Here is a 13,440-nt window from a genome sequence, read left to right as displayed (position 1 = left end):
TGCAAATTACACCAGCTTTTGGAAATGATTGAAGTTTGGTTGAATGTGTTTTTTAAGGTTATCGATATTTCCATGGAAACAATAAACCAAAAATATGACAATCGGTAAAGCGTGAATTTTTGTATGAACCAGATCTGTTACAGAAAATCCGATGTGAATTTCTGAAATTAAAATGTAGCTAGGGGAATATGCAAGAATAAAAAATTCTGTATGTTTAATGAAATTAAATGGACTGAAAGAAGAATGCTATTTCAATGAAATTGCTCCAAAAGGCACCAAAATGTGTCTTGAAGTTTTGTTTTGAAGCCATGAAAGTTTTGTTCATTTGTATTTTATTTATTTATTTATTTATTTATTAAGCTTCGGCCTACTATTACACATAAAGAAAAAACAAAAAACAAAAAACAAAAAACAAAAAACAAAAAACAAAAAACAAAAAACAAAAAACAAAAAACAAAAAACAAAAAACAAAATGGCCAGGGGAGCCGCTACAGCTTAGCCAATTACAGCGGCCCCCTTAGATATAATTAAGAGACAAAATTATACAATATATATAAATCTAAATCTAGTAAAGGGAGCTTAAAAGCAGCAATGCGGTGGGCGCGTTAAGGTCTTAGCGGTATTGCACTTTGGGCAAATTGTCCACCACGTCCTTATATCTTCTTGATCAAAAATATCTACAGCATTTGTATAATATTTTAGTAAGGATCTCTTAAAAGCAAGGGGTGTTTGATTGTGTTCCTTAAGACTTTCAGGCAAAACGTTCCAGATTCTAGCACATCGGACAAAAAACGAGCGTTGATAGGAGAGAGTACGGCATTTCTTAGGTATATAAGTGACAGAGCTATTGCTAGAATATCTTGTTATTCTGATCGGTTGCCTAGCAACCGGTAGAGCATCACTATTTACATATATTAAATTATTTACAGCTTTGTAAAAGAAAACAATGTCCAAATACTCGTGCCAGAAGGATAGTGGAATTAAGTTGGTCATCAGAAGCCTGGTCTTGTATGGAACGTCACAGCAAAAAGGGAGCCTCAGGATGTGCTTTGTCGCGCGTCGCTGAACTTGATCTCTAGAACAAGACTTTTTCTCAACATCACTTCCATGATAAATTAAGAACAATTTTTGATTTTAAACGCTTTTTGGAAAATCTTAAAAACGGCTCAATAGATTTTTCAAGACGTTAACCATGTATGCCTGATGGTGTGAACAATTTTATTCCAAAGTTTCATTAGCATTGATATACTGGAACACTTTTAAATTTGTGGATGAAGTAGGTGCTCAAACACACAAAAAACTTGTGTCACAAAATCCCGATCGATTGCACATTGATCAGAGTAAGGGAAGGTTAAGGTAAAGTCAATTATTCAAGAACGCTCTTAGATTAGAATGATGACATTTTAATTAGGTTCCAATTTTTTAATCTTAATTAACTTTTCTTAGTAATCTTTTTAAATTATGTACATATTTTATTATATATTTTTAAGGTTTTTTACCCCCCACACCCACCCTGCTTTTTATTATTTTTTTTATTTAATGTCTTGCAGTGATGGGAGCATGCCTCCCTTTGCAAGACCCCCATAATGTAGATGTAGATGTAGATGTAGGTTGGTAAAACGCCAATTGAAAATGCTAGGTATGGTCCAGAAAAAGCTGTACCAAACCACCTTAAGATCTCTGATATATAACATTTCATATCTCAGGCAGTCACGTTTACTTCTGCATTTCTTCAAGATGGAAAAATGGTATTCAGAATACTCAGTCAGACTCACTCAGAGTAAAACGGGTTGTTTAGTTGACATTATAGTTTCCTAATAGTCACTTTTTCTTGTTTCTTGTTTAAACTATAAAATTAATGTTATGTAATTTCCAGTAAAAAGAGAAAAATATGTGAATAAGTACTACTTCTCCTTAATTAAATTGGCAGAACAGCATGAAATGAACTTTTATATAATACATAGCAGTAAGAAATACATTGTAATGTACTGTAATACAGTATACATGTATACATGTATTGTAAGTAATGTTCTGGAATGTAAATATGTAACAAAAGTAAGATAAATCATATTCACGTGAATATATGAAAGACCATATATTTGAACTGCAGAGAAACATATGAAGATGTGATTGATCACCGCAGTTACACACAATCTTATTGTTATGTGTTTTAATGTTTTTTTTTCTGTTGTGGGACAAAGTATACTAAGTAATTTTAGTACCATAATGTTGTACATGTGAGAAGTGTAATGTATCATAAAACATTGTAACAAATTAATCAAACAAATTATTTTTTTTAGGTTTTCCCAATGTTGGCAAAAGCAGGTAAAATTCAGTTACTGTTTTTCACTCAAATAGTGGATTATCATAACTACAACGTTACCATGTAGCTAGGTTTACTCTCTATACATTTATCATTACATCATTTGTAATTGAAATTTAACAATTACATATCTTTTTGAATTCATTTGTCTAATGAATGTTCTTTTGACGTTGTTTTCCAGCATCATAAACAGTTTAAAAAGGTGCAAGGCCTGTACAGTGGGGGCTACTCCAGGAGTTACAAAGTGAGTAAATTTTATTGCAGTGTGAGGATTGATTTCAAGTGAGCAAGTAAACATTATACTCCTAAGTTTATTAGAGAGCACTTTGCATGCCCAGGCAAGACCTTGTGGTAACTTTTATTTTTTCTCCTTAATTTTGTTGAAAGTCTAATTAACAATCTGTTAGATGTAGTTGCAGTAAGTGTGTACATTGAAACTGGTGCGACATGGTAGACCATTGATTGAGCAGTCTGGGATCAAGCCCTGGCTAGTCACAGTGTTGTGTCCTTACACAAGACACTTGGGCCTCTCTCCACTCAGATGTGTAAATAGGTACAGCTAATTACGTGCTGGGTCAGTAACCCTGTGATGGACTACCGTCCAATCCACAAGGGAGAAGAAATACTTGTTGTTTCTTCATGCAGCAGAAACCACAGATAAGTTTGCCAACCCATTGGACACAAGGCTTGAATGAAGAGTTTACCTTACATACCTACCACTGTTCAAAACACACACTGATTATGTATTCAAGTGACCTGTGCATCAAAGTTACTTTAATCCGCTCTTTCTTGTTTATACGCCATTGGTTAAGTTGCTAATTCCTAAGAAGATTTTTGAAGTTACCTCTTTAATGAACTCTAAAGGGGCAGATCTTGGTTTCCCTATTACAGAGGGGACTGTATTATAGAGGAAGAGATTGATCTATGAATTCTGGTTAAGCTGGGACTGAGTTAACTGTTCTTAATATAGAGGTGTTTGCGTTATGGAGGTGTCTGTAGGGAAAAGGTTTGACTGTATATGTTGTGGTTTTTTCAAACCAGTTTGATTTAAATTTTCCTTTTTTTCTCTTTATGATATAACTGTTAGATGCAGTGCTTTCAATAAGATTTGAAGTAGACATCTGCCAGTATAAAAGTAGGCAGCTAAGGATATATAAGGGGGTTGGGGCATGCTCCCCTAGAAAAGTTTGAAATTTAATCTCTCAGATATACGATTTCCAGCTTTCTGGGCATCAAAGTTTGTAAAGTCAATGAGGAATATATGCTGGAACCGATCTTTTTCACTCGCTGCTCGTAAACGATTCATCTCTGTTTGGGTTACCAAAGTACGTTGGCTTCCTTCACAACTGCAAGTGTAAAAACTGTGAACAGGCTTGTTGAATGAATTTCCAAACAATGAACAAATAAAGTCTTTCATTTCTTTGATTTATAGCCCTTTGCGTGGCTCACGACTTTCCAAAAACTGCAAAGATGACAAGGTCTTATCTGCGACTTCAGATGATACAGTGTTAGAGTCAGTTGGTTGATTGGCGAAATTTCATCATTGGAATGAAGCGTTTTGTTTTCTGCAATTAATATTCATTCGTAAGCAAAGAAGAACACAATGGGTTTATGAAAGAATAATTCCGAAATCAAATAAATTTATTCAAATACCTGTTCTGGTATGTGGTTTCTTTGAAATCAGTCTTTCCAGACTGTACAGGAGCATGCTTTGCTCAATTGACCAGGTGGTAATAGTTTGAAAGCGAGGTTAAGTTTTATTATGATACTGTTGAAAATGGCTGAATGTTTTGCATTTGCAATCGTATTTGATCAATGTGTATGCTTTTATATACATGAACAGTCAAGGCAAATGTAAGAAATGTTTTATCAGTTTATTTGAACTGAGAAATAAGTAGGCTGTAAATGTTATGAGTTACATTTTTAAAGATTTTGTCGACAAACACAGCCAAGTCGCCAGTGACTCAATGACTCACAGCTGTTACAGCTCCAGTGGTAGCCAGCTTCTAATGAAAGCACTGTAGATGAAAGAATTAAAACTTGAATTGGTTTAAACCATGCCCCCCCCCCCCAAAAAAAAAATATAATTATATATGATACAAACAACAGATACATGTACTGTTTGTGAGGTGGATTCTGCAGAGTTTTGTTCTAAGTTTGATCATTCTTTACATTCCCTTAACTGACAGTCATGCATTCTTTTAATTTCAATTCTGATTATTTGGTTGTGCATCAAAACATCATCCCCAAATTGATGATTATATAATATAAATTCTCATCATCTCAGCTTGACAGTGTATTGATGTAATAACAGGAATTTCATCACAATCTTACTAATTTGTGTGGGATTAATTTCCAGGAGCATGCAGGAAGTACATCTGGATAAACATGTTAAACTTCTAGATAGTCCTGGTATAGTGATGGACAGTGGAAACTCTGATTCAGCTGTTATATTACGCAACTGTGTCAAGGTACAGTATGAGATCATAATAATAACTAAAGATGCTGCATGCTGACAGTCGGTTTTGGGAACTCTTCTTCATAATTACCCTTTCCTTTGTTAGAGCCTCTCTCCCACCTAAGGCCACCACTATAAATTGGGACTGTCAAACTCACTTAGTTAGATTATAAACAATTTTATTGGATGAGGTTTTGTGATATCCAGAATAATCAAGATCGAGGTAGGGGTTGTCAGCCGAAGTGGAAGGTTGAGGCTGATAAACCTTACCAAGACCTTGATTATTCTGGATATCACAAAAACCGAGTTTAATAACTGTTTCATTAGACATTGAACGAAAAAACCAGGAAATCATGTTTTTGCTTCTTCACTGACATGATTACCCGTGACCTTGTGTGTCCTAAACATGATTATTGTATAATCTACTGCTAGATGACGTCACATGCGCTGATTTCAAACATAGGCACGCAAGGCGTGCAAGAGTTATTTTTTTGTGAACTATAAGTCTCGGAGATATGAGCATTCATGGAACTGTTTACAGTAATGATTTGGTTGATTTGACAAGTTTTTTTGGTTGCGATGTACAGCAAGAAAGAAACTGGGAGTTTATGATGTACATACCATGTTACATCGGTAATGGTAAGATTACTAAATAGTAAGCCATAAAATGTTTGACTGAACAAACTACAGTAATCTGACACGTCTCCAGATTAATGTAGATACCATCTTATTTTCTAACAGGCAATTTTATTCGTTACTTGATACAACCCACACTGTGATTGGTGTGACACGCGCACATGCATAACTCCCTCACTCACCGATCACGTAGCCCTTCCCTCGGGGGGGGGGGGGGGGGGGACTTCCTTATATGGGCTATATAGGTCTGTGCGGCCCCGAAGGGTATGGTTTTTCAGCCGTTTTGGTCATAAATAGGGTATCGATTTTAGCTGATTTTGGTCATTTTGGTCATAAATAGGGTACGGTTTTTGCGCTCTAGCCTTGATATGGGTATGCTTTAAGAAGAAGCCACTTTTTCAATTTAACATTGGTTTGAACTAGGGAGCTAATTATAACGCAGGTCTGAAACAGGGTTTTTGATTTAAGGGTCAGGTGGTAAATAGGGTTTCGAATTTTTGGTCAGGTCATAAATAGGGTAAGGAATATCGCAGATTTTGGTCATAAATAGGGTAAGGGTTTTGGGAAGCGGGCCGCACACCCCCAACCAATTTTTCTGGGAGTACCCCCTCGGGAGCCCTTCCAGCCCCCAAGAGGAATTTTTGCTCAAAAATACTCAAGTTAAGAGAACTTTTCGCATTTTATACGAGTCGTAAGTTTACCCTTTTTACACAACACAACGCAACAACACTACTTCACCGAAACTTGAAAGAAAGAGAAAAAACCTCTCTGACACGTTGAAAGTCTGATTTAATTAAATTGCACTTTAACTTGGTGCCACACAATCTGCAAAGAACATTTGAACAGTTTTCATACTTTTTACCTTTACAAATATCGGACTGAAAAGAATGTCATAAAATGCCCATCAAATAAAAATATTAAACTGCTACTGCAGAGACGTAACAACACTCTAGAAATGAAAGCTTCTCTTTTGTTTAATATCCTGGGAACAATAGCCGATAACTTGTAAGCTCTAATTGAATTTTACTCCCATATGAAAAACAAAAGTGTCGAGTTACCATTTGTAACTAAAAATAGCAAACATCTCGTGGGAACAAATGGTGACGATTCGTCAGCTCTAATTGAATTTACTACCTTGTGAAAAACAAGAGTGTCAAATTACCCATTGTAACTAAAAAATAAAAATATCTCGTTATATTTGCATGCAATAAGAACAAAACAATCGTTACCTGCACTTACTATTGTAAACGTTAGAACTGCTTCAAATCTAAATTGTTTCGTCTCCTCTAAAACATGTCCTAAGAACTACAACCGACGATTCGTGACCTCTAATTGAATTAACTCCTTGTGAAAAACAAAAGTATCAAGTTACCCTTTGTAATTAAAAATAAAAATATCTCGTGCCATTTCCCTACTACTCATGAACTGCTTCAAAACTCAAGACTCATCTCGTTCATAACTAGCCACCATTACACTGAAAATTATGCACTCTAAAACAATCCAATGTACGTATGTAACTGTCACACTCCCCTCCAAACCGGACTAAAAATCACAAACCGGCAACATACACGTCACTCTTTATTTTTCAATTACCAAAGTCCTTGTGTTTATACATACCTTGTGTTTCTCACGTACCATTTACCTTTACAACAAGAAATTTGATTGGCTGTTCATAGTAGATCCAATCTGATTGGTGTGACATACATACATCTCTCACTCACTCACTCACTCACTCACTCACTGACTTACTCACTCACCCATTGACCCGTCCATAACATACCCGACGCGCCGACTAAGAGGTATTTTTTTTACAAAAAAATAACTCAAAAATTCATAGTACGCTTTCAGCCAATCAGAAAAGAGATAGCGAGTTCAATGTACAATAATTAGGGAAAACCAATAGGAATATTACTGATGCTCAATGAATTACATGTAGTCAGTGAAAGAACTAGCCACCCATCCGGGGAGAGTAGAATATTCCTCGTCACTCTTCTACATGGTTCGCACGGCCTGGAATACTCCTTGAAAAACTGCTAGGTCGTTGAAAACTCCTTGAAGTTGAAGTAGTAGTGCTTGAAATTTATGAAAAAGTCCTTGAATACTTGAGAATACAGCAAAATAAGTTCATTTTGGCATCAAAAGATTGAAAAGATTGCGTTAACATCTAACATCAGTTGAAAAACTCATTTATCGTCTCAAAATGGCAAAGCTTTTTATAGTAGGACAATTCAGTGTTTCTTATTCAAAGCATCTAAGTAACTGCACCTTTAATGGAGTATCCCAGGTGTATTGTGTGGGCCCCCTCTAAGCAAATAAAACCACAAGGGAAATGCAGCTTGAAGTGTGAAATTTATTCGACTCTGGTCCTGTTTATTGTATCTTAAATGAATTCAAAAGGTCAAAGAGGAAACTGCTTTTATAATCGACAGTGGAAACTTTCCAAGTACAAAGGCTGGTTGGGGTGACTGGAAAACCCAAATAGCGAATAGTCGCGAACCACGAATAGTCCCGAATAGGGGGGGGGGGGGGGGGGGGGGGCGAATAGCGAATAGTATGAATAGTCTCAATCAGTGCGAATAGGCAAATAGTGGCAAATCGTAGCAAATAGGGTACCCAGTATCTCGCAGTCAACCTCGCAGCAACGTAGGATGGGATTTTCTCGCTAAAAAGCACAGACGCTTATCAGGACAAAAGGTGTTTCTAAATGTAATTACTTCCGTTTTAACCGCTGCGAAAGCGTAAATACGTCTTTATTAGGTTATCCTTGTGTTTTCTGTTTTCTTAATGTTGGCGATGGATAGCCCTAGCCTGAGTCCAGAGAAGAAAAGGTAATAAATTCACTGAAATTCTGTTGCTTATTTGAATAATTAATAATTAACACAGGACATTAGATCTAAAGCGGTGACTATTGACGACTATTCTTCACTTTTCGCAACTGTTCACCACTATTCACACTATTTGAGACTATTCACACTATTCGGGAATATTCGCTATTCGGGTTTTCCAGACACCTGGCTGGTTGAGTGAAAAAAGCCTTCTGCAAATGCTGCGATCGAATGATCGACATTTCAAACACGGGAGAGTCTGCGTTGAAATCGCACATGAAAAGTGAAAGGCACGAAAACAACAGTAGAATTGGAGGTGAACAGCCAGTGACGTTATCCTCATTCGCTTTTGTATCATGTGGAAATGGAAATTCAGTTTTTTTAGAGTGATCTGTGGAGAAAATGTGATAATCGTGCCTGTGGAAACGGACTCCTTGAACATTGTTAAAAGTCCTTGAAAAGTCCTGGAAAAGTCCTTGAGTAAAAGGTCATCAAACTTGTATGAACCATGTTTTAGCGCTTCTGTAGACTGCAGGCCAAGAATGTTGCATAGGCACGTAATGCGTACAGTGTTAAGCTCTTTCCACTTCTGACACGCTTACGTTGCTTCTAACGATTCACTGTTATGGTAAGGTACTTTTCATTTCATTTCATTTCAGATAGAGAGCATTGATGATCCAGTTCCAGCAGTTGAAGCTATCCTAAGAAGGTGTAACAAACAACAGGTAAATAAAATTAAATGAAAGTTAAGACATAAAAAAAGAAAAAACAAAACAAAATTTGTACATATATAACATTTGTAAATCAAAATAATGTCTTTTATTTGTTATTTTTTTATTGTGGCTATTATCCAACTGAAGTATGTTCTACCACTTTTTTTTTTTTCTGTTACTAAGGTAATGGAAAAATACCTTGTTCCTGATTATGCTAATGTACAAGAGTTTCTAGCACATCTTGGTAAAAGACTTGGGAAATTAAAGAAAGGTAAGTTGTTTGTTCGAAGGAATAATGAACTCTGCAAGTCTGGACTCTGTTGTTCAAAAGCTGATAACACTAAACAAAGACTACAATTTCATGTTCATCGATGTTTTTGCATTTCTCTTGACAAGTTTTAATGAAGAGCTTAAAAAATTAAAATGAAGTTCTTTAAAAAAAAAATAAAGTTGATGTTTATCTTGGACTGGACTATCGTAATTCTACTTTGAACAACCAAGTATTGGATAGTAGTATTGGCTCTTGTAGTTAGCCTTTGTTGGGGTTATTCAATCAAGACTTACAATTTGCAGCCGTAACTCACCTAGCCATAAATTCATTACCCCATAAAATAAAATCTTACTTTCTTAGTGTTATATAACAAGAGATAAAAACTCATGGCATTTAGTATCAGAGGGTAGTTTATGGTCATTGAAACAAAGGAAATCAGCCAAATGCAAGGCTTCTAAATGTTACATTTTCGTTTCTGTTTTCATCTAAGGGATATTACTCTATTGTTGTAAATTGATTACAATTTATTGTAGGTGGTATACCTGACGTTAATGCTGCAGGAAAGATGGTGTTGAAAGACTGGAATAGGTTTGTTATATGTTACATACTGTATAAAGCCAAAATCTGAACTCAGACTAAATTGAACCAACCTGTCAGAGTTGATGTTGGTTTCTGTAGCATGAAGCAACAAACACTGTTGCACCTACTCCCCCTGGATGAGATGGTAGTCCACCGCAGGTAGTTCAAAATGTGATATCAGTTGTGATGACCCTTACAGAAAGGCTCTGTGAGAGTAAAGTAGTTAAACATCATTATCTTGAACTCCGTTATCTTGAACTCCTTACTATCACAAACTCGGATCATTTGCCTTTCTTTCACGTATATACCATCGGCCATCTTGAATCTTTGTTTTTTAGTTACTCTTGGGAGTTTGAGATAGCAGGGTTCATTCTTGTCCAAGACCGCAACAGGTTGACCCTGGGTCTAAAAGGCAACTCAATCATGGCAAGTGCATTAGATTTCTTCCATGCATAGTGTAACAGTGTTTTTGCAAAATATTTTTCTGTGCGAGACGTACATTGGGAAGTACTGAGGGAGTAACTGTAATGAGGGGTTTCTGTTTGTAGAAATGAATGAAATATAAATTTTCCATTTCTGACAGTGGAAAGATTGTATTCTACACACATCCACCAGAAGAACACAAGCTACCCACCCACCTATCAGCTGATATTGTTAGTAAGTGGAGCAAGGAATTTGATCTGGTGAGTTAGTTATTAAATCCTAAATTAACAAATTACTTGCTACAAATTAAAATAATACTTTCCTAATGTACAATAGTGCACATCGAAATAGCGTGCATGTAATGAAAGCTACATCTACAAAGGTCACTTGTCAAGGAACAAGATAATTATTGAACTCAGTTATCACAAAATATGATCGTGCTTTGTACGTTTCTCGCAGATGAATTATTTGCCTCTGCCTCCAGTATTGACCAATTGTATTGACTTAAACATTTACAAATAACGATATTATGTGTCCCTCGTCATGTATGCCTTAACCTGCGATCAGGCGTTTCTTTTTTTGGGGGGGGGGGGGGGGAGGGAGGGTATGATCGCAGGTTATGTATGCCTCTAACACGCCCATTAAACTTGCTTCTCAGCGACTGGCACTAATAATCCACGATTCCAGGTTCTTTCCGTAAGTAACTGCACGGCTTTACGAAAGAACCAAAATACTTGTTTTGTTTGAACAAAGTTATCATGAACAAATAAATTGTTCCTTTTCTATCCTACTCGAGGTGGGGAGGTGGGGGGGGGGGGGGGGCGGCGGTGGCAGCTTATGAGAGTGAGAAGTCTTGGAGGAGAGGTGTAGAAGTTCTTTTTAGAGGGAGGGGGCTAAATGGAGGAGTGATGGCAGATAGAGGAAAGTTTACCCGCACAAGCATGGTTGAGTAGCTGCCATGTTGTCTCTGGAATTTTTGAAACAGACTGAAATACTGGAGATTTACAATAAATACAGGTGGCATCCTCGTCACGGAGAGGCGATGGTCAGCGCATCAGTAGGTATATAAGTATTTACAGTCTGTTTTATCACCCAGTTTCCTAATTAGGAATGTTGTTCTTTTCGTTTCCAGGGCTCTCTTCAACAGCATGAACGCGCTGAACTGCATGGTGAATTAACTGATGATTAATTTAGATATTTAAAATCTTAAATGAAGAATTTGTCACAAAGAATGAACACATTTTATTATTTATCTCGCGTTTTAAAGGAATGATTATCTTTGGTGTCAATTTCCTTATTTTTGAAAAAAGTTCAAGTGTAATTAATTTTGAGAATTTCAGATAACTTAGCTGTGCAACAGGTTGTCTAGCGGGGCGGAAGACGAGCGCAACACATGACCGCGAAACGCGAGGGCAAGCGCGGAACGCGAAAAAGAAGTTACGAAAACTTCGGTCTCGGGTTCCTCGCTAGTGTATCGCACTTCGTACTCTGCCCCGCTAAAGCGCCTGTTCTAAGGTAACATAAGGTAACTTCACGACTGAAACTTCATATTAAATAGAAAATGTGGACTAAAAGATTTACTATTCGGAGAAAATTGGGTTGTTGGCACTTGTGTTTCAGCAGAGTATTTTTGACGAAAGTTGAGGTGTTTGGATAGCCGAAGAAACACTGTCTCGAGTGTTTGATATATCTTCTCAATCGAAACAAATACTAACGAGAAAACAGAGAAATAAAATCGTAAAAATCTATGCTAATTTAGTTCCGATATCCAAACAATTATTTGTGGGTTTGAGAAATTTTGTTCCATAACCTGATGCTAGCGTTTAAAATTACTTAACATGTATGGTAAACCATCTGCGACGTAGCTTTAGCTAAACTCTCAAATTCTCCTTTTCGTGTTTGCAACAGATTATCGAAACACGAGCACTATTTTGTAGTTCTTAAATGCAAATTTATTGTAAGCGTATTTTAAACAAAAGCGCAGGTAAGATTTTGTGGTGACGTCATATTACGTGTAATAACTACGGTCTACGGCTCTTGTCTGTATAGATGATGTCACAATTACAGATTGTGTTGAATTTTCGGCTTGTTTGCAGCGGTTCTTAATTATAGAAAGATAGCTAGAATCAACGCAAAAATTAGCGAAAGTAATAAACCACGTTTCGACATCGTTGGGATGTCGAACAAACGTCGTGCATTACTTTCGCTAATTTTTGTGTTGAAAGTATTCTCTCAAGCCTTACTTATTTGATAGCTAGGATCGACAGTGTAAATAAATAGAGCGTTTTTGCGTGACCCAGTATGATTACTGAGACACTATACTTGGTAGGTCTGCAGAATAAAATGGAGGATGCCATGGTGCTTGAGGCTGGTGGTCCTGTGGATGCCGCAGAGGAGATTGAGGAAGAAGATATGGTATGTTGATAGTTAACAACAACAACCATTTTATTTTACTTAATACATAGAATATCATACAGGAAAAAAAATAAACTAAACTTAAATAAGCAAAAAAAAAAAACTACTCAAAATAGTAAGAACTAAACGAGCTGAATAGTTACAAGGATTATTACGCTTTAAATAGGTTGTAGGGAAAATAAAGAAAAGAATAGGTAGAAAAAAAAATATAGATATAAATATAAAAAGAAATATAAGTAGTAACAGTACTAGTTATTGACAGAGCATTGTTTAATTAAGAGCGATAGTAACTTAAAGAAAAATACTAAGCTAGTATTTTGAACAGTTATTGGGTAAAAAAATAATAAAAATAAATGTCATAACATTTTAAATATGCGTTACTCACTGACCAAGTCCATAGAAACGGGCAAGAGCTACCTTATTCAACGCAAACACAGATTATGGTTATTTCATGTTGTTGTGCAGAGGACAGTTCAGCAATGTATAAAGGTTCATAACGCCCGCGCCCGTGTAGAGCCATTGCATTGCCCAATAAACCTTTTGTTTGGTGACATTCTTGTTGCCAATGCGTGGCAAGCTCCTTCTGAATTGTCGAGATGGCAACAAATTCTGAACTTGAACTCAAGGTCTCAATTAAAGACGCGGTTGTGTTAAAGGAACGCTAAACGGGTATTGGATGGGTCATCAATTTAGTTCCATTTATATAAAGGAAGATAGTGATGACGAGCAGGTATCAACGGCTATTTTCTCTCCACAGTGTTAACATCTCGGTCAACAGATTGAAAAACCAAATTCTC

General features: G+C 36.4%; 1 protein-coding gene across 2 annotated transcripts in view; it reads left to right on the top strand.

The window, feature by feature from the left end:
- LOC110064040 (guanine nucleotide-binding protein-like 3 homolog) overlaps positions 1-13,440 on the top strand; it is a 39,657-nt gene that overhangs the window by 22,190 nt on the left and 4,027 nt on the right. For both annotated transcript variants that reach the window (XM_089275971.1, XM_089275970.1), the window contains exons 12-20: positions 2,301-2,325; positions 2,505-2,567; positions 4,683-4,794; positions 8,902-8,967; positions 9,139-9,226; positions 9,760-9,814; positions 10,389-10,488; positions 11,361-11,397; positions 12,558-12,643. In XM_089275971.1, coding sequence (XP_089132097.1) covers positions 2,301-2,325; positions 2,505-2,567; positions 4,683-4,794; positions 8,902-8,967; positions 9,139-9,226; positions 9,760-9,814; positions 10,389-10,488; positions 11,361-11,397; positions 12,558-12,643 — 632 coding nt within the window. The remainder of the gene's footprint in view (positions 1-2,300; positions 2,326-2,504; positions 2,568-4,682; positions 4,795-8,901; positions 8,968-9,138; positions 9,227-9,759; positions 9,815-10,388; positions 10,489-11,360; positions 11,398-12,557; positions 12,644-13,440) is intronic.

This window comes from Orbicella faveolata, unplaced genomic scaffold, assembly GCF_042242905.1.
Source record: "Orbicella faveolata isolate gen_17 unplaced genomic scaffold, um_ofav_v1 contig_4, whole genome shotgun sequence".
Classification (NCBI taxonomy): domain Eukaryota; kingdom Metazoa; phylum Cnidaria; class Anthozoa; order Scleractinia; family Merulinidae; genus Orbicella; species Orbicella faveolata.
The sequence above is the reverse complement of the archived record's forward strand: the minus strand, read 5'-3'. Positions and strand labels throughout refer to the sequence as shown.